Here is a 22,217-nt window from a genome sequence, read left to right as displayed (position 1 = left end):
GAACCCCTTGCTCCCAGCCCATCCACCAACCCTTCCTCCACCTTCGGAAACTTCAACTCACCCAGGAACTACCTCATCCCCTCCCATATAGCCGGCTGTAAAACTCCTTAAACATTCCGTTCACCCCCGCTGGGTCCAAGACCGTGCTTCCAGCTCTGTCCTTCACTCTATCTATCTCCCTGGCCGCCTACCTTTTCCTTAGCTGGTGTGCAAGCAGCTGGCCTTGTTTCCATACTTGTATACCGCCCCCCTCGCCTTCCTCAGCTGCTCCACCACCTTCCCCGTCGACAACAGACCAAACTCCATCTGTAGCTTCCACTGCTCCTTCAATAACCCTGCCTCCGGGGCCTCCGCGTATCTCCTGTCTACTTGGAGTATTTCCCCAACCAACCTATCTATCTCTGCTCCTTCCACCTTTCTCCTGTGGGCCAGTATCGATATTAGCTCCCCTCCAACCACTGCCTTCAGCACTTCCCAAACCATTGCTGCTGAGACTTCCCCCGTGTCGTTTATGTCCAGATAGTTCTGGATGGACTCCCTCACACACCCGCACACCCCCTTGTCCGCTAACAGTCCAACGTCAAATCCCCCTCCTTGCACACCTGTAAATCCACCCAATGTTGGGCATGGTCCAACATGGCCAAATACTCGGTATCAACCACCCCCGCCGGTAGAGCCCTGTTCATGATTAAAAAAACGATCCGGGAGTATATTTTATGTACATGCGAAAAGAAAGAAAACTGCGCACTTGGCCGACCAAACCGCCAAGGGTCTACCCCACCCATCTGCTCTATGAACCCCTTTAGTTCCTTCGCCATTTCTGGCACCCGCCCTGTCTTTGAGCTCGACGGCTGACCATGATATACCTGACCCCCCATATCCGCAACTATTTACTCCGCCTCAAATAACACAAGTTTAAGATCGCAACCCCCCTAGTCTTAGAGTCCAAGCCCGAGTGAAATAGCTGCCCGACCCACCCCTCCTCAATCTGGTCTTGATCTGTTACCCTCAGGTGTGACTCCTGTAGCATTGCCACGCCCGCCTTCAATCCCCTCAAATGCGTGAACATGCGAGCCCTCTTAACCGGCCCAATCAGCCCTGTAACGTTCCACCTGACCAGCCTCCTCCACACCCCCCCCCCCACCCACCCTTCTTAGGCCAGCATCCCACTGGACCGCCCGTCGGCACCCTCTGTCCTCGACCTCCCATTTGTCTCCCAGAAACAATCCCTCCCCTGTCAGCAGAGCAATCCCCCCCCGCCCCCCCATTAACAACACAACAATTCCAACCCCCTTCAACAAACTTATCATCTGCTCACCCCCCACTGCGCTTCCATGAGCTAGCCCACCCAGCTAGCCTGGTAGCTCCCCCCCCCATGGCGCCAAACATCCTACTCACTATTGTGTCCCGTCCGTACCCCCCCCCCCCCCCCCCCCCCCCCCCGGACATACATATTCAAAAAACACAGTTCCAACCAAACACAAAGAAAAGAGAAAGAAGATCCATCCACCCTTCCCCCACCAGCACCAGGTTAACTTAAAAAACTGAGCAACAGCCCAAGAATCAATACAAAAAACATTTCACATACAGTTCAAAAGAAGAATTACTTTAACAAAATCGATACAGCATTACCCGTCCCAAGAATTCAGTGTCCTCTGTCACCTGCCAGCCCTTTACTTATAATAAAGTCCATCGCCTCATCCAGCGACTCAAAATAGAGTTCCTGATCTTCAAAAGTTACCCATAAACGAGCTGGATACAGCAGCCCAAACTTCACATTCTTTTACTCGGTTTAATCCCGCTCTTCCTTTGGCCAGATCCAGGTCATGGATGATGCGCAGCTCGCTGTTCTCCTACTTGCAGCTCCGTGTCTGCTTGGCTCACAGCAAAATCAGTTCCTTATCCAGGAACCGGTGCATTCGCACCACCATCGTCCTTGGCGGTTCGTTCACAAGCGGTCTCCTCGCAAGCGTTCTCTGTGTTCTATCCACTTCCAAGGATCGAGCAAACGCCCCATCAACCATTAACTGCTCGAACATATTCGCCACATAGGCCCTTGCGTCCGTTCCCTCGCAGCCCTCAGGGAGGCCGACGATCCTCAAGTTCTGTCGACGGGACCTGTTCTCCAGGTCCTCCACCTTCTCCTGCAGCCTTTTCTGCTGATCCCTCATCGTAAATCCAGCGCAGTTGGGCATTTCTCGTGCTCGACCACTTTCTCCCCAACCTTCTGGATCGCCTAACCGTGGGCTTCCAACCCCTGCTCCATCCTGTCGATCGATTCCTTGATCGGGTCTAGACCTTCCTTCTTTTGCCTGGCGAAACCCTCCTGAATAAATTTCACCAGCTTCTCCATTGACCACTGGGCCGGTGAGCCAGTACCCTGCACCTCCGCCATGTTTTTCCGTGCTGTGGGTTTTCCACGTGCTTTCTCTGCTCTATTTTTCCTTCTTATACGACCACTTCTGGTCCATGTCTCCATATACTGGTGTGGGATTCTCACTGTCCCATCCGCTCCCGACTTTTCAAATAAAATTCGAAAAAAGTCAGGGGAAAAGGTCCAAAAGGTCCATCACGAGCGGGAGCTACCAAATGTGGGACCTCCTACTCCATGGCCGCCACCGGTAGCCTAGAATTCATTTTTTGCATTGAACTTGCGCACCTAGTAGATACTTGAACTTCATAATCAATGAGTTATTACAACTGGAATTAGAATCAAAGTAATATGAATAATGGAGTACTGGTACTAGCCTTCTAGTTCAGAAACTGCTACTTCTGCAGCCAATCTTCCAATACTGAGGGATCATTAATTAACACCAGTCTTCCAATACAGGCTAACCATTTCTTTGAGCCCCTGCTTACTAATCGGGGAAACTTTGACATAAACACATTAAAAGGAACAGGATTTGTTTTTTTTCTAATGGTCAAAAGAACTGAAATTTACAGATCAAAAAATAACTTTGTTTCTTGCTACACCCAAAATTCAAGATGGAATGTTACGAGAACCGCAAAAACGCTCTATTGGAGGGTTAGGGTTACATTTGGGAGTCTGATCTGTGGCCACTATTGTGGGCTTAAATCTAAGGGCAGTTTGATGCACAGATCTGAAAGTTTGAGGAAACGTGGGTGTCTGAGGAGCATTTATGCATTTAACCTACTCTCAAAATTCAACAGTCTTTAAACTGTATAATTGATTAATGCCAATATATTTTACCTTCTGTGAAGTTTCCATTCTTGAGGTGCCATATTTAATCTAGAAAGTGTAAGTCTAAAACTAATTTGTGTCTTTCATATAGAAGCTGTAATCGATTGGTTATTGCAGAACCCTCTTTAGGACAGCATGAAGTAGGCATCGTAGTTTTCAGTTTATTAACAACTCAACTGTATACATATATGCAGTAGAGTATACATGTTTGGATCACTTCTCTGGTTCTGAGTCATATCCATTCTTGCATCACTGTGGGCAGTACGATACTCAGTACCACATTAATCCTGTGTGCACCAAACCTTCTACTACTGGAATTGTAGATACAATAATACGCAGTAAGGTAGGTAAAGCCTATGGGGCCGGTTAGTTCAGTAGGCTAGAAGGCTAGTGTGTGGTTCTGATTAACACCAAATTCCAGCTGAGGTAGATTGGAACCTACTGCCATGCCATGCCTCTAGAATGGAAACCAATGCTGACAAAAACTGCCAAGAAAATCTGCTCGGGATGAAGCATCATGCAAACAATGGGCCTAGGACCTGCCTTTGTGGAGAGCACATGACATGAGATAAGACCTGGAACAGTGAGAGCTTTCAGACCTTAGTGCCAATTTATAAAACAAAGTATGCAACAGAGAAGAGTGACTAACCCTGTTCTATCATTGAATATTCTTGCATCAAATCTAAATGACAAAATTATATTGTAAAAAGCAGTCATTTTATGGAAAATAACAATTTTATCATGATAGGAAACTGTTCAGCCCATAGTGTCTGCCAACAGTTAGTTCCACATTAAAGTTATTTATTCCATTCACATTTCCTTGTTTCTTCTACATACCCGTACCAGCCTCCCCGGACAGGCGCCGGAATGTGGCTTTTCACAGTAACTTCATTGAAGCCTACTCGTGACAATAAGCGATTTTCATTTTTCATTTTTTCATACCCTTTTGACATTTTTCATTTCTCAGATGTTTATTAAATCTTTATTGGGTGTTGTATTTGACTCTTGATTTCTATATCTATTTGCATTAATGATCTCATTTTAGTTTCATTTAGATCATTAGATCAGGGGCAGCACGGTAGCATTGTGGATAGCACAATCGCTTCACAGCTCCAGGGTCCCAGGTTCGATTCCGGCTTGGGTCATTGTCTGTGCGGAGTCTGCACATCCTCCCCGTGTGTGCGTGGGTTTCCTCCGGGTGCTCTGGTTTCCTCCCATAGTCCAAAGATGTGCAGGTTAGGTGGATTGGCCATGATAAATTGCCCTTAGTGTCCAAAATTAGTGTTGGGTGGGGTTACTGGGTTATGGGGATAGGGTGGAGGTGTTAACCTTGGGTAGGGTGCTCTTTCCAAGAGCCGGTGCAGACTCGATGGGCCGAATGGCCTCCTTCTGCACTGTAAATTCTATGATATCTCACCCCACACCAACCTTCTCTGCTCTAATGAATTCATTTCTAGTTTTTCTAGGAATATTATTCAGATTCATTCTTCCCTGGTGGTACAGTGGCGCAGTGGTTTGCACTGCTGCCTCACGTCACTGAGGACCCGGCTTCGATCCCAGCCCGGGTCACTGTGCGTGTGGAGTTTGTGCATTCTCCCTGTGCCTGCGTGGGTCTCGCTCCACAACCCAAAGATGTGCAGGGTAGGTGATTTGGCCATACTACATTGGCCCTTAATTGGAAAAATAAAAAATATATATTCACTCTTCCCTGGTATTTTCCTATTTAAATACCATGTCACATCTTTTCCATGGCTACAATATATTTTCTGAAGAGATGCCCAAACTCAACAGGTGCTCCAACTGAGATATAACCAATATCTTGTATGGATTTATTATCTCCTTGTTTTGTATTAAATGCTCTATATCAAAATACAAAATCGCACTTGCCCTTTTTGTGACTTTTTCCAGCTTCAGGTCTGATTTTGATGACCTGTTTAAATGTATATCCCACATCTTTCGAACAATCAGTTAACAATTTTACCATTTTGGGGTGGCAAGGTGGTGCAGTGGTTAGCACTGCTGCCTCATGACTCTCAGGACCCGGGTCACTGTCTGTGTGGAGTTTGCATTCTCCCCTTGTCTGCGTAAGTCTCACCCCCACAAACCAAAGACATGTGCAGGATTGGTGGATTGGTCATGCTAAATTGTCCCTCAATTGGAAAACAAAGAATTGGGTACTCTAAATTCCCATTTGGATTGGATGTCCATTTATTCCAAAATACATTACTTCACATTTGTCAATGTTGAAGTTCATTTGCCTTGTAACTTGCCCAGTCTGCGCCTGTCTTGTGTTACCCTGAAGCTTCTTAAATTTGTGCCATCAGATTTTAGTGCCAGCATTCCCATATCCACATCATTTATCCAGAGGATGCAAGTTCAAATCCTACCTTGGCCATTTGAGAATTTAAATTGTTTTTTTAAAATCTAGAAATAAATAACTAGTACCCGTAAATGAAGCTGTCAGATTACCGTAAAAAACAGCCACCCACTCGTGTCCTTCAGAGAAGGAAATCTGCTATCTTTGTAGGATCTGGACTATATGGGACTTCCATCCCGCATCAACTTGGTTGACTGTTAACTGCTCTCTGAAGTGGCTTAACAGGCACTCAGTTACATCAAAACTGTTACAAAAAATAACAAGCATTAAAGTGGGGAGCACTTTCACCACATAAACTACAATGGTTCAAAATGAGGGCAACTAGTGATGTGTAATAAACGCTGGCTTTTGCCATATATTAACAGAAAGGAAAAGTATCTGGGGCACACCACTGGCCACAACTCATCATTTCAAGAAACATCCATTTACTCCTACTCTCTGCTTTTTCCCTTTTATCCACAAATCATGCAGTTCCATCCGAGCTCTTCATATTCCTATGAAAGAACCCTTCAGTCCCAAATGGACTGGCTGCCATTCCAGATTATTGATAACATTGAATTACAAGTAATACAGACAAATAACTTCTATTTCTGCTTTCAGAATGAACTGGCAGTGTATGAACTTATACATAATTTTGTCGAGGTTTTGGACAAATACTTCAGTAGAGTGGTGAGTTAATAAACAACATTCATTAATAGTGTGATTTGCACAATTAATTCTGTTAAATGGTGGTGTACTGGCATATCTCACTGGGATATTAAAGGATCTTGAAAACGGTAAAAGAAATCAGGCCACAGCACTGAACTGAGTCAAGTATGTAACCAAGTAGTCTCTCAAAATTATTTTTATTCCTGGAAATATTGTATCCTTCTGACAACTTACATTTTATTCTGATTCAATTTTATAAAGGCAAACTGTCAAAGAATGGAGCTAGGTGAGAAAACAATTAGGACGAAAGTGGCATAGTGTCAATTTAAATTGCTGGATATGAATTATAGGATCCCTACAGCGCAGAAGGGAGCAATTCAGCCCATCGAGTCTGCATCGTCCGTCTGATAGAGCACCAGGCTCCCACCCTATCCCTGCAACCCTGTAACCCCACCTAAACCGCACAGCTTTGGACACTAAGGGGCAATTTAGTATAACCAATCCATCTAACCACATCTTTAAACTATTAATAATAATAATCTTTATTGTCACAAGTAGGCTTACATTAACACTGCAATGAAGTTATTCTGAAAAGCCCCTAGTCGCCACACTCCGACGCCTGTTCAGGGACACAGAGAGAGAATTCAGAATATCCAATATGAAGGTGGTTTGAAGTGTGTCTACTTCAATGTGAGGAGCATGAGGAATTAGGTTGGTGTGCTTGAAGCATGGATTGGTACCTGGGGCTACGATGTTGTGGCCATTGCGGAGACGTGGATAGAACAGGGGCAGGAGTGGTTGTTGGAGGTTCCGGTAGCCAGCAATTTTACATGTGCATGATGAAGCGAGATGGGCCTGTATGATCCACACTAAGTAGGATCTATATCCATTTTTAAAATAAATTTACGAGTACCCTCAGTTAAGGGGCAATTTAGCATGGCCAATCCACCCACCATGCACATCTTTGGGATGTGGGGCTGAGACCTACACAGACATGGGGAGAATGTGCAAACTCCACAAGGACAGTGACCCAGGGCCGGGATCGAACCCGGATCCTCAGCGCTGTAGGCAGCAGTGCTAACCACTGTGCTACCATGCCGTCTTGATTCATATCCTTCTTAAGCAACAGTGGAATAGATGCTAGCTGAAGAGAGGAAGATGGGCAACTAAGTTGCAATGATTCCTCAGACATAGATAGAAGGAAAGGGGCGTGCTGATCTGCGAACATTTAAAAAAACTCAATGGGATAGCCACCCGGTCCTGGAGCTTTCCCACTCTACATTAACTCTACGCAGTAGGGCAGCACAGTGGCGCAGTGGTTAGCATTGCTTCCTCATGGTGCCGAAATCCCAGGTTCGATCCTGGCTCTGGGTCACTGTCCGTGTGGAGTTTGCACATTCTCCCCGTGTTTGCGTGGGTTTTGCCCCCACATGCCAAACGGCAGCATGGTAGCACAGTAGGGCAGCACGGTAGCACAGTGGTTAGCACAGTTGCTTCAGAGCGCCAGGGTCCTAGGTTCGATTCCCAGCTTGGGTCACTGTCTGCGGAGTCTGCACGTTCTCCCCGTGTCGTTGTGGGTTTCCTTCGGGTGCTCCGGTTTCCTCCCACAGTCCAAAGATGTGCAGGTTAGGTGGATTGGCCATGCTAAATTGCCCTTAGTGTCCAAAAAAGGTTAAGTAGTGTTACTGGGTTACGGGGATGAAGTGGAGGTGTGGAGCTTAAGTGGGGTGCTCTTTCCAAGAGCCGGTGTAGACTCGATGGGCCGAATGGCCTCCTTCTGCACTGTAAATTCTATGTTCTATGAAGTGCAGGTTAGGTGGATTAGCCACACCAAATTGCCCCTTAATTTGAAAAAAATGGGTTTGGATACTCTAAATACAACCAATATGATTCCTAAACACACACACAGCTTTCAACATTTTAAAAGATTTTGGATTAGATCTAACTTTGGATCTGTAACGCAATTATGGTCACGTCCAAATTTCAAATTATGGGAATTTAATCTAAGGAAAGAGGATGTGTTAGTAATTGTTAGTATGTCTGCTTCCTCCCAATTAGGTGCATAAACATTGCCTAAACATACAGGTGTTTGGAATAGGGAAACTGCGACTATTATATAGCGACTCTTTGGACCCCATCACATTCACTTACCTTAGAAATTTACTTTCTCCCTCACAATGAAGCCTGTAAAAAGGGGCTGTGTCCTCTTTCGCTCCACTCCTCTTGCAGTTCGGGGCTGAAGCTGTGAACTCGCTTCTTCAGTCTCCATAGAATAGAATCATAGAGGCCATGGTGGCACAGTGGTTCGCACTGCTGCCTCACATCGCTGGGGACCCGGGTTCGAGCCTGGACCTGACTAACTGTCCATGTGGAGTTTTCACATTCTCCCCTGTTTGCGTGGGTTTCACCCCCGCAACCCAAAGATGTGCAGGCTCGGTGAATTGGCCATACTAAATTGTCCCTTAATAGGAAAAAATGAATTGGGTACTCTTTTTTTTAAAAAAAATTATTTTAAAAACTCTACGCAGTCAATAATTTTATCAAGCTCCAGTGACCAATCCATAGTTTGGCTAATCATGATATCAATTGTACAGACTTTGTTGTATTTAAAACATGCATTCATTCTGGTTTATCAGTGGAATACCCAGAAGAATATAGATTAGCATAGTAGGAGCAAAGTAAGAAGTCTTACAACACCAGGTTAAAGTCCAGCAGGTTTGTTTCAAATCGCTAGCTTTCAGAGCACTGTTCCTTCCTCAGGTGAATGAAGAGGTAGGTTCCAGAAACATTTATAGAGACAAAGTCAAAGATGCAAGACAATGCGTTGAATGTGAGCATTTGCAGGTAATTAAGTCTTTACAGATCCAGAGATAGAGGTAACCCCAGGTTAATGAGGTGTGAATTGTCTCAAGCCAAGACAGTTGATAGGATTTTGCAAGCCCAGGCCAGACGGTGGGGGATGAATGTAATATGACATGAATCCAAGGTCCCGGTTGAGGCCGAACTCATGTGTGCGGAACTTGGCTACAAGTTTCTGTTGGCGATTTTGCATTGTCGCGCGTCCTGAAGGCCGCCTTGGAGAACGCTTACCCAGAGATCAGAGACTGAATCAGAGGCTGAGGACGTCGCTGCGGACCCGCGTTCGATCCTGGACCCGAGTAACTGTCCATGTGGAGTTTTCACATTCTCCCCATGTTTGCATGGGTCAAAGAAATGCAGGCTAGGTGGATTGGCCAGGCTAAATTAGCCCTTAATTGGAAAATAAATAATTGGGTACTCTAAATTTAAATTTAAAAAATAAAGAATAGAATCATAAAACCATCAAATTCCTACAGTGCAGAAGGAGGCCATTTGGCCCATGATATCTGCACCGACCTTCTGAACGAGCACTCCACCGAGGCCCACTCCCCCACCCTATCCCCGTAACCCCACCTAACCTACATATTTGGACACTAAGAGAAAATGTAGCATGACCAATCCACCCAGCCTGCAGAGTGGCAATCCAAGAAAGTAATGGGCCATTATTCCAGCGCTGCTGTTGCTATTTTATTTCTCTCCTCAGGACAACAGCTCCTGAACAGTTATACAATGCATTTTCATCACAACAAGAACAGAAAGAGTTATGTTAAATATGAAAAAAATCATATCCTGTATTATTAGTTGGGGATCATGTTAACACACACGTGTACAACCATGGGTATTTAATAAATGCACATTAGCTCACTGGGCTGGACCGCTTGTTCGTGATGCAGAGCAAGGCCAGCAGCGCGGGTTCAATTTCCATACAGGTTGAGGTTATTCATACTCTGCCTTCTCAACCTTGCCCTTCGCCTGAGGTGTGGTGATTCTTTGGTTGAATTACCACCAGTCAGCTCTCCCCACTCAAAGGGGAAAGCAGCCCATGGTCATCTGGGACGATGGCGACTTTACCTAGCTCTGTTCTCTTTTTCAACACCTTGTACATTTATGACAAAACTGTTCCTAATGCCAAAACCATACACCATGAGAAGCATAACTGCTCTGAAATATGTAGCCCACATGTGTATCAATTCTATAAATCAGGCTAGAGAATAAACTTGCGTACTAAGCAACATAAGCAATTTGCAGGCATTACAGGTCATTCCAAATACATGATTTAAAAATTAGGTAAAATGATAGCAAGAGCAATGATATCAAATATCCGTTTCATCTCACAGTAGGCTGTTTCAATCAACTTTGCCTCCAAAGCGGAAACAAAGAGAGGCAACACCCTTCAGGGATAGCTGTGTCCGACGTTTAAAGAATGACTCCGCATCTGTTGAGGAACTGAAGAAAAACGTTTTGCCTGGAAAAAAAAACCCTAAGGGGGAAGCAAAGCTGCACTTATTCCATCTTAGAGGGAGGACTATATGTCTTTAAATGAGGCACTTTTCCTTCCAAGACTTGCACTGAAGTCAGGGAAAATGGACATTTTCTTATTTTGTTGGAACAGCTGACCACTTTCCCTTCCCAGTTTATAATTATAGCCCTGGGATGTTTGCCCTAACCTGGTCTCGGCTCTTATCTATTTCTGGCAGTGAGTTGAACCCATCCCTGCCAAGAACCTCCATGAAAAACTCGGACATAAACTGAGTCGGGCATCGTCCTTCAGCCGATTCACCCAGGCCAATGACCCTTAAAGTGTGGTGCTTCGAGCAATTCCTGAGGTCATCCAGTTTGTCCTTACACTTGCAATTCTGTCTGTGCAGAAAATGAAAGTTGCTTCCGGTGTGAAGATCACATCACTGGTTTGTTAAGGAGTCCTCCATATTATTCAAGTGTGGTCATATGAATCAACAGTCAGGCAAGTTACATCTAAAGAGGACTGAATCACTTAGAGCAAACTTTTAAAGTTTGTTGTAAGTTCTGCTACAAGGCTACTAATGATGCTTATCTAGCTCAGCCACGAGTGTGGAAATGGAGAGTTGCTCAGGTTGTGCCGTCGGCATTGCTGAAAATTCAACGTGCTCAGCATCGGGAACCTCCAGGCAAGTGGGATCTGAGATCTGTCCTTCGGCCTTGATTTGGACATTTCACCAGAGCATTGTGGTCAGAAAGAAACTTAAACTGGTTAAAGAGTCAAAACTGATGTATACAATGGAAAAAAAATAGAATGGGAGCAGCACGGTGGCATTGTGGATAGCCCAATTGCTTCACAGCGCCAGGGTCCCAGGTTCGATTCCCGGCTTGGGTCACTGTCTGTGCGGAGTCTGCACATCCTCCCCGTGTGTGCGTGGATTTCCTCCGGGTGCTCCGGTTTCCTCCCACAGTTCAAAGATGTGCAGGTTTGGTGGATTAGCCATGATAAATTGCCCTTAGTGTCCAAAATTGCCGTCTGTGTTGGGTGGGGTTACTGGGTTATGGGGATAGGGTGGAGGTGTTGTCCTCGGGTAGGGTGCTCTTTCCAAGAGACGGTGCAGACTCGATGGGCCGAGTGACCTCCATCTGCACTGTAAGTTCTATGAATTGTTACCCACGTTCAACCAGTGAAATTACCCAACCAGAAGCCAAAGGGTGACTCAATGGGATCGGATTTCTGGCCTATTAACAAATTCTAACTTTTTTTAACCTCCAAGGGAGGAAGCAGAAACTGCTGCATTTGAACAAGACCCTAAAGAAATATAGCCAAGTGAATAGAGTGGTGACCTGCTAACAAGCCTGGCCACCAGCCAGGAAGCAGTATACCACAGCCATAGACCCACTCTTTGAGAGAAGAGGCAACGTTGGTGCCAGCACTCAATGGAGATGCCGCGAGGGTTGGAATGAAGGTGAGGACACCGGTCGTTGTCACACTCACTCACCCGGTCACCATCGCCCAAGTGCTCCCCCTCCCGCGCATAGCTGTTCCTCAGGAACAGACTCCAAACAACTGGTGAAGGCCTCAAATCTCAAGTTAGTCTGTGCCGCTCCAAGGCTGGAGTGTGGCAGTCAGCTCGGGATTTGGCTCCAGGTAACTCTGGGCACCTGCTGCTCCCGGTGGCTCTGGGCAGGCGCTGCCGCTTGTGGCTCCCAGGAAACCTGTTGCTCTAGCTCTTATGCACCAACTTTCTTCATATTGCCATGTTATAGGACTGACCTCCACTCTGGAAAAGGTGCAGCAAAAGGCTGCCCATCTGATACCTTGTATTAAGTGCATGAGCTATCAGGAGGAACTGTAGTAAATGTGTTTGTTTACACTACAGAAGGAAGACTGAAAAGGAATCTTGAGATATTCAAGATCCTTAAGAATGTTAACAAGTTAAACCCTAAGGCCTGCCATTGCTGCAGGAATAATGAGAAGATATGGGATGAAGCACAGAATAGGTGAATGCACACATCCAATATAACTACTTCACATACAGTGTGGTGATTGTTTGGAATCGGCTTCTGAGGGAGGCAAGTGAAACCGATAATACAAATAATTTCAGGAAGGAATTGAGCTTTGGCAAATCTTTGACAAAGGGTCACCTGGACTCGAAACATTAGCTCTTTTCTTTCCCTACAGATGCTGCCAGACGTGCTGAGATTTTCCAGCATTTTCTCTTTGTTCACTGTCCGTGTGGCGTACGCCCATTCTACCCGTGTCTGTGTGGGTCTCACCCCCACAACCCAAAAAGATGTGCAGGGTAGGTGGATTGGCCATGCTAAAATGCTCCTTAATTGAAAAAAAAAGAATTGGGTACTCTAAATTTATTGTTAAAAAGTTTAAAATCCTTGTCCTCACCCTTGGATCACTCCATGGTATAATCCCACCCTAACTCTACATCCTACTCTAGTGCTATTTCCCCAAAGCCTCTCTTGGATCACTCCATGGTGTCATCCCACCTTAACTCGACATCCAACTGACGTGCTATTTCCCAAAGCCTCTCTTGCTCTAACTGTTGTGCATTGACTTCCTTCATATTACCATTAGTGGCAGGGCACCTGGGTCTTTCTCTGTGGAATTTACTTTATGAACCTGTCTCACACTTCTCTCTCTGCCTTAAAACACCACCTCAAGCTCCAGATCTTCGACCAAACCTTTGGCTACATCACTGGCCTTTCCAGATTCTGGATCTGTTTCTGATAGATATATTTGTGAAGCATCTTGGCTCTTTATTTTATTGAAGGTACAACATAAGGAGGATTAGTTGTTGATAGCAAGTAGGACATTTAATGATATCTGTTTCTGTTTCCAAGCTCAATGATGTTTTATGTTCAAGGCAGCAGGGCCAAACTCTGCTCAACATCTCATTTCTTTCTTTTATATAAATTTAGTGTACCAAATTCCTTTTTTCCAATTAAGGGGCAATTTAGCATGGCCAATCCCTGCACATCTTTGGCTTGTGGGGGCGAAACCCATGCAAACATGGGAGAATGTGCAAACTCCACACGGACAGTGACCCAGAGCCAGGATCGAACCTGGGGTCTCGGCGCCTTGAGGCAGCAATGCTAGCCACTGCACTATCGTGCTGCCATCTCATTTCTAATCACAATAACTTTACTGAAATACTAGAGAGAGGAGACCTTGATTTTGTTAGCTAACCATACCTGTATATTTTCTTTTTCAGTGCGAGTTGGATGTATCCTTTTACAGAACATTATTTGCAGTTGGCTGCATCTGGGAATTATCATCGAATCACAGAATTGTTACAGCACCGAAAGGAGGCCATTTGGCCTATCATGCCTGACAACACTAAGAGCTACTCAGCTAGTCCCACTACCCTGTCTTTTCCCTGTGGCCTTCAAATATTTTCTCTTTCGATAAATATCCAATTACCTTTTGGAAAACATGATTAAAACTGCCTCCACCACACAAACTATCAGGTAGTGCATTCCATAACTTAACCTATGTAAACCATATTTCCACATGTCACCTTTTTTTTTGCCAGTCACTTAAATTGGTGTCCTCTGGTTTTCACCCTTACGCCAACGAGAACAGTTTCTCCCTGTTTACCCTATTCAGACCCCTCATGATTTGGAACCTCTATAAAATCTCTTCTTCTTCCTTTCTCTAAGGAGAATAGCTGCAACTTCTCCAATTTATCTTTGTAATTGAAATATCTCATGCCTGGAACCTTTCCTATAAATGTTTTTGCACCCTTTCCGCTGCCTTCACACTCATCCTAAAGTGTGGTGCCAAGAATTGGACCCAATGATCAAATTGAGCACAAACCGGTGTTCACCATCACTTCCTTGCTTTTGTATTGTATGCCTTTATTTATAAAGCCCAGGATCCCAAATGTCTTACTAACCACTTTCTCAACCTGTCCTGTCATTATCTTTTTTTTAAATTTAGAATACCCAATTCACTTTTATCAATTAAGGGGCAATTTAGAGTGGCCAATCCACCTACCCTGCACATCTTTGGGTTGTGGGGGTGAAACCCATGCAAACACGGGGAGAATGTACAAACTCCACACGGACAGTGACCCAGAGCCGGGATCGAACCTGGGACCTCAGTGCCTTGAGGCAGCAGTGCTAACCACTGCGCCACCGCCCTACCATTATCAATGATTTGTGCACAGATGCCCCAGAAACCACTGCTCCTGCAATTGTGTCCTTTCCTCCATCACACTTCTCCACATTAAAGATGTTAGGAAAAGCTAGAAACAATTATTAAAAGAGTAGTGGAAATTATTAAAGGATGAAATTTTAAAAATCATAAAACTATTAGGCAGAGTCAACATGGTTTTATGAAAGGGAAATGTTAGGGTAGATAAAAGGGAACCAGTAGCTGTAGTATTTCCAAAAGGCATTTGATAACGTGCCACATAAAATGTGACACACGTCGCAAGACAAGAACGTATGGTGTTGTGGATGATATATTAGTGAGGATAGAGGACTGGCTAAATAACAGGAAACAAAAAGTCACAGTAAGTTCATCATTTTAAGTTTGGCATCATTTTCAGGATGGCAGATTGTAACTAGGGTAGTATCACAGAAATCAATGCTGGGGCTTCAAATATTTACGATATTTATTCATGACTTGCATGTAATGCATTGTATCCAATTTGTTGATGATACCAAATAGGTAGGAAAACAAACTGTGAGGAGGATACATAGAATATGCAACGGGATATCGATAGGTTAAGTGAGTAGGAAAAACTGGCCATTGGAGTATAATGTGGGAAAATGTGACCAATTTGACAGGAAGAACAAAAGCTGAACATTACTTCAATGGAGAGAGACGACAGAATGCTGCAATAATTAGATATTTGGGTTTCCTATAATAAATCATAAATCATGATTAATCATAAAAGGCCTGCGCACAGGTACATTGAGTAATTAGGGAGGCAAATAGAATGTTAGTCTTTATTGCAAAAGAGTTAACTATAAAAATAGCTAAATTTGCTATAACTGTACAGGACATTGGTGAGACCACACCTAGAGTAGTGTATACAGTTTTGGTCACTTTAGCTAAGCAGGGACATGCTTGCATTGGAAGCAGCTCAGAGCAGGTTCACTAGGTTGATTCCTAGAATAAGGAATATTTCTTTTGAGAACAGTTTGAGCAAGTTTGGCCTATACTCACTGGAGTTTCAGAAAATGAGAGATGATCTTATTGAAACATAAGATTCTGAGGAACTTGACAGGGTTGGTGCTGACAGGATTTTTCCTCTCATGGGGTAATTTCGAGCCAAGTCACCATTTTAAATGAGGGGTGTCTCAGTTATGGTGGCGATGAATTGGGATTTTTTTCTCTGAGCATCACCTATTTTTCTTTCAATTTAATCTCCTATATTTGCTGCTCACAATGTAGTCTCCTCCAAATTGCGGAGACCAAATGCAGACAAAGTGACTGACTGCGTTGTGCAACCCTGCCAATCAGTCCATAAGCATTATCCCAACCTCCTGGTTGCTTCCCATTTCAATTCTCCATCTTGCTGTTCATAGCATCCATACAGTGCATAAGGAGGCCATTCTGTCCTCTGAAAGAGCATCCTACCTAGGCCCACTCCCCACCCTATCACCATAACCTCATGTGTTGGTCATGGCCAATCCACCTAACCAGCACATCTTTGGACTGTGGGAGGAAACCGGAGCACCCGGAGGGAACCCACGCAGACGTGGGGAGAACATGCAAACTGCACACGGTCAACGGAAACTGGAATTGCACCCGGTGAGGCAGCAGTGCTAACCACTGTGCTACCATGCCACCCCTCAATCCTCCGTGAACATCCTTGTATCTAAAGAGGATTGGAAGATTATGGGCAGCACTACAAGTGCTTTGACACGTAGCAATAAATGCTGACCGAACCAGCGACATCCACACCCAAATGACAAATGATTTTTTTTTTAAATTAGACGTGTGTAGATATCTTAAAGGGCAATGGGACGGGAGGAGATTAGAGGTCGGGTAGGGTAAGACCATGATGGATTTGAAAGTAAGATAGAAAATTTTAAAATCAAGACTTTGCTTGACCAGGAGCAAATGCAGGTCAGAACGCACAGCGATGATAAGTGCTTGCAACATGAGCTACATGTGGATGACAAGTTTTAGGAGGGTAGAACGTGGAAGCGCATTGTAATGATCAAGTATGTACTAAAGGTTTGAATGAAGGTTTCAACAGCAGGTGACCTACAATGGGCAAAGATGGGTGATGTCATGGAAGTGGAAGTAGGCAGTCTTAGTGATAGTGTGGGTAGGTGGTTGGAAGCTCATTTACAGTCAAATATGACACCAGGATTGAGAAAAATCTGGTTCAGCCTCGAACGGGGAGAGTATTGGAGTCATTAGAGAGCGAATGAAGTTTACAGCAGGTTCCAAAAACAAAGCATCAATCTTCCCAATACTTAATGGAGGTATTTACTCATCCAGTACTAAAGTTCGGAAGAGGAGTCTAGGAATTTTATTTTATTTATTTATTTATTATCACGTGGACTGAGGTGCAGTGAAAAGTATAGTTCTGCTTACAGCCCTGGCAGATTTAGCAAGGTTTAGAATGCAAATGAGAGATTGGGAGCGGGGTGCAAGGATACATCCCTGGGGGACACCAGACAGCAGAGGGACGGAAGAGGAAGAGACACCATTGCAAATGATACAATGGCAATGATTAGATAGATAGAAAATGAACCATGGAAATGGACGACAATTAATCTGCATAATTGTTTAAATAACATCCAGATCCTCCAATTAGTCTATTGCTCACAATGTAATGAAATTAGGGTATTTGACATGCAGAGCTTCCATCTCCCCAAGCTAAAATTGTCTGAAGTCCCAAGAAGCTGCACAGAGGTAGTTAGCAGGCTGCACAGCTTCTGCTGTTCATCTGGCAATAACCCAACAACATTTAACTCCAATTTGCTTTTCTTTAAAACAGCAACACTGATCAAACTTGTAGCTGTCCACCCCTGCACCACTTCACCAGTTGCATAGGAATTTGTTTTTATTTGATCCTTTATTTATACTCACTTATTGTTTCATTAACCTTAATTTAAAGAAACTCTGACATCAAATGGGGAAAATTGGGATGCAAAAGATCCTTTTAGGTATTGTGGTCCCAGCAAGTTCAACATTTGAATGGCATAGCAAGTCTACCATGCATCTTCAGAATTAAATGTTGTGTTCAGTGACATTTTCTAATAATTTATCATTTCCTTTAACATTTGAATTAATCAGATCATGTTTAATCTAGACAAAGTGCACATCATCCTGGATGAAATGATTTTGAATGGTCGTGTTGTGGAGACAAACAAAAGCAGAATCCTTGTTCCTCTGCTTGCACTTGACAAAATGACTGAAAGCTAAAACAGGAAGGCGCAAAGAGTTCATAAGCTGCACCACCTATTTGTAGTGTTTTTTCCGGACATGTACGATGCTGCTTTATGAATGGCTATAGATGCGTGATTTACCAGAAAGAATAAACCTCCTTATAAAAACACAGCTTCAGTACATCAAGGTTATGTTCCATACAAAGAACAGGAATTTTCTGATCAAAAACTTCACAATTGCAATTGAATGGAACAACAGTTTGTTTATTTCTGTTAGTTTAAAGAATGGTTAGGATGCATTTCAGTTGAAACCATGGGATGTAACTTCTGAGAAGCAGGGCAACATTTTTGGGGGAGAAGGGGGGGGGGGTGCTGGGGAACCCCCACCTCCATCACCCTGGATGTTCCTGAAACATCCGCCTCCGCCCCTGTCTGCACCCCCCAACACGCGCTCTTCCCCACCACAAGAAATTCCAGCCCCTCCAAAAACCGATAAAGAATTTTATTAAAAGACTCAAACACACTGTTAACTCCATCTGGGGCAGACACCAGCTTGCAGCCTGAGTCCCTGACCTGAATGATCTCCCAAGAGGCCACCTCAACTGGTGGGCCAGGAGATGCCTGGCTATCTCCCCATATTCATAAATTCGAATGCCGCAGTTGGCACACTGCCTTGCCCGTATATCAAATCGTATCTGCAGTTTCTTATTCGCCAGGATTTTCTGGATAGGGTCATTCAAATACTTGCGGGCCACTTCCAGAATATCGTCCACTAGTTTTTGGCAGCACTCTTACCTCCCTATCCATGTGCACCTTGTATGATATAATCTCCCCTCTGATTAATGCTCTCAAGACGTCGCACAGCATGAAAGGAGACAGGCCCATTCCCATTGAACCCCACATACTCATCTATGCACCCACAAAATCCCATATCCACCAGTAGCCCCACATCCAACCTCCATGCCAGTCATTGAATGGGGTGCACTTCTAAAACCAAGTACGGAGCATGGTCCAAAATTACTACAGCCAAATATTCTGCTTTCCTCCCCCCTGGAAGAAAAGACCTGCCCATGAAAAATAAGTCTTTCCAGGAATATACCTTATGACCAGGGGAAAAGAATAGGAATTCCTTTTCCCAGGTGCAGCAACCACCACGGGTCTCCTTCCACCCCCACCCCCAATCTCTTCCATAAATGCTAACAGCACTTTTGCTACCCACAAAGGAGCCAACGACTTTGGCTGAGAACGTTCTAACTTTGGCTCCAGCTCCCAGCCCAGAGCTATTTTCAGTAGATCTTCCCTACACAGTCGACTTCTAAACTCTCCACAGTAACTCTTAAAAATACCCATTCCCCTTTTTCATTTTGGATACCGTTGCTCTCATAACTCTTTGAACTCAACTTTTCCAGAACGTAGAAACCTTTCATAGTCCCCACATTCAGGTCAAATAAAATTTAATAAACTTTCCTTGTTTACTTATGAAACATTTGTAAGTTGTAACAGTTCTTTTGAAACTTAACAGCTGAAAATAATCTCAAGTCCACATACTTGCAACCCCGATAACCTTTCACCAGTTGCTTATCAAAAATCATCTACCTTTGCCTTAAAAATATTCAGCGGCTCTGCTTCCCCAATCATTTGAGGAAGAGAGTTCCAAAGACTCATAACCTGTTGAAAGAGAAAAATTAATTCCTGTCTTAAATGGGTAACCTTTTCTTTTTAAACAGTGGCCCCTTGTTCAAGACTCTCCCAGAAGAGAAAACATCCTTTCCATATCCACCTTATCAAGGCCTCTCAGAGGAGTTGTGAACCATAGATTTGGGCGGTACAGTAGTGTAGTGGTTAGCACTGCTGTCTCACGGTGCCGAAGACCTGGGTTGATCCTGGCACTAGGTCGCTGTCTATGTGGAGTTTGCACATTCTCCCCATGCCTGCGTGGGTCTCACCCCCACAAACCAAAGGTGTGTGGGGCAGGTGGATTGGCCATGTTAAATTGCCCCTTTTTGGGGAAAAAAGAATTGGGCACTTTAAATTTATTTTTAAAATATGTTTAAAAAACAAAGTAAAACTTGAACTTTGGTGACTGCATGTGAAAGCAGGTGGCAAAAAAGGTCCCAGTATTTTGATCCTTTTTGTCTGTTTTTTCAGGAGATTTTGGGTTCTAACCCAGTAGATTGCTGTGGAGTCCAAATAAATTTGTTCAGGAATGTCAAAATCCTTGTTGAAAAACGTTCCAGGAAAGAAACTCCTGGCCGGGACCCCGACGAAGGAATCTGGGTGAGAAAAGATGGTGAAGGTGGCCGCACCCATTATGCTAAAAACATTGGCTGGGGTGACAGGCAATTGGACGGCCAATTCAAGCCTCAAGGAAAGGAGATTAAAGAGTCATTCAAAGCCACCATCGAGGGCCCGATACAGGAGCAGCGGGGCAAGACTGCCAAAGCTGTAAAAGGAGCAAGGGAAGATGCTGAAGGGCATGGCGGAGGCCTTGTCGAGGCACGAGGACCAGCTTGCCTAGTTGGTAGCAGCGATGCTGCTCATGTCAGATACGGTTAAGGGCCTGGTGGCCAAAGTGGAGGATCTGGAGAACAGGCCGAGGTGAACTGGACAGGGCGCATCAGACCTTGCAGCAGAAACTGTGGTCGGACAAGCCACACGGGTGGCGATCATCTGATTTCACAGTTACCAGAGGAAGGATCCTGGAGTGGGCCAAGAAGAGCCGGAACATCAATTGGGAAGGGCACACGGTGCGCATCTCCCAGGATATTGGTACCGAATTGGCAAAGTAGCCTTTAATAAGGCGAAGGCGGTGCTGTATAATAAGGGTGTGCAGTTTGGGGTGGTGTATCCAGCTAGGCTGAGAATCATGTTGGACTCGAACAATCATTATTTTGACATGCTGGAGCAGGCAGAGGCCTTCATCAAGGACAAAGGACTGGGACTGGTTTAAGGAGGGTCGGTGAGATATTTTTCCTGGATGTGTAAGTTGGGGTGACTGTAAATATTGCAATATGATGTGTTATGTTTTTTGCTCTTTTTTCTTGGAGGATGGTGAGGGGAATACTTAATTTCCTGGGAACTATGGTTATGGGGCATGGTAGTGTTGCTATATTTATTTGGTTATAAATATGGCAGTCAATGTGGTCGCCTTCCGTAATCCTAATTATGTTTACACTTAGAGTTGCCAGGTATCTCTTGATACCACCACAAGGTTCAAACCCGAATACTGATCAAAGAGCCAATACACCAGTTAGTTAGTTCAAAGACAATACTATTTATTTACACACACAGTAAGATCTACTCATGCACAAAGTACTACAAACTAAACTATCTCTAACGCTAACGCCTATACTTAACTTCGGGTGCCCACTCAGTCAGGGGAACAATGGCCGTTGTTCGGATCTGAGGTTGTTGGGTTCGAAGAGGTAACAGGAGAACAGCTAAGGTTGTCCGTCTGATAGCGAGCGTTGAACTTACTTCTGGTGCAGCTGGTGGAAGGGCCTCTCCGCTTTGAGAGCCAAGTCCAAGCGAGCGATTCTATCGTGGGGGTTCCTTCTTATACCTGGAGGGGCTTTGCGCGCTTTTAGGCGGGCCTTAAACTTGGCCCCAATTAATTGAGCCGCTTCTCAATCACTGTTATCGATCTTGTCCAATAAAGGGGTGGGTGACCTGATGGCTGGGCATGTCTTAGGTGGCCGTTGACCTGGCTTTGTTTGTGCGTTCGGTTTGGGGAACTGGCGCCGGGATGTCTGAAACAGTATCGGTTGCTTCAGTGCCTTTCCTTTGTTCCCGGAGATGGGTCATCAATATGTTAATTGACCTACAGTTTCAGTCTCGTCTGGGAGCTGCCTTCTCAATACGCATACAGGCCTGCTTGCTTTCCTAACATTGTCCACAGTACCCTACATTATTTGCGAGCGTCCATTTTGTATACTGGAAGTGGCCATCCCAGATGGCTACAGTAGAGCAGGGGGATTGTTATGATAAGTAGAAGGGAAGAGAAACATTGGGATGCTGGGATTATAGGTCTTTGCTCTGGTTGTTTTTGGGGGGGAGACCTTACTAGCACTAAGAGGTAGGCTAATTAATGGGAGTGGTGGGGGGAGGGGCTGCGACTTATTGGGCCAATTTGACGAGGATTGATGAGTCTAGAGGATCTGTGTGGGTGGGGGGGGGGGGGGGGGTAGCTGAGGTGGCAGGTAGTCTGCTGGCTTTGGGGGGGAGCTGACAGTAAACAGGGGTTTTTCTTTGTCTCACCCATTGGGTGTGGCAGGTAGCCATCTTAGGTGGGCCTGGGGT

General features: G+C 44.7%; 1 protein-coding gene across 3 annotated transcripts in view; it reads left to right on the top strand.

Moving 5' to 3' along the window:
* Positions 1–21,134, top strand: part of ap4s1 (adaptor related protein complex 4 subunit sigma 1) — a 58,470-nt gene extending 37,336 nt beyond the window's left edge. Inside the window, exons 4-6 of one of the 3 annotated variants that reach the window (XM_038781448.1) lie at positions 6,180–6,248; positions 13,775–13,786; positions 17,827–18,088. In XM_038781448.1, coding sequence (XP_038637376.1) covers positions 6,180–6,248; positions 13,775–13,786; positions 17,827–17,955 — 210 coding nt within the window. In that variant the 3' untranslated portion in view covers positions 17,956–18,088. Of the gene's footprint in view, positions 1–6,179; positions 6,249–13,774; positions 13,787–17,826; positions 18,107–20,066 lie in introns of those variants that run through there. The other 2 variants (XM_038781443.1, XM_038781444.1) reach the window with 2 other exon arrangements.
* Positions 21,135–22,217: the final 1,083 nt, after the last annotated feature.

This window comes from Scyliorhinus canicula, chromosome 2 (assembly GCF_902713615.1).
Source record: "Scyliorhinus canicula chromosome 2, sScyCan1.1, whole genome shotgun sequence".
NCBI lineage: Eukaryota > Metazoa > Chordata > Chondrichthyes > Carcharhiniformes > Scyliorhinidae > Scyliorhinus > Scyliorhinus canicula.
The sequence above is the reverse complement of the archived record's forward strand: the minus strand, read 5'-3'. Positions and strand labels throughout refer to the sequence as shown.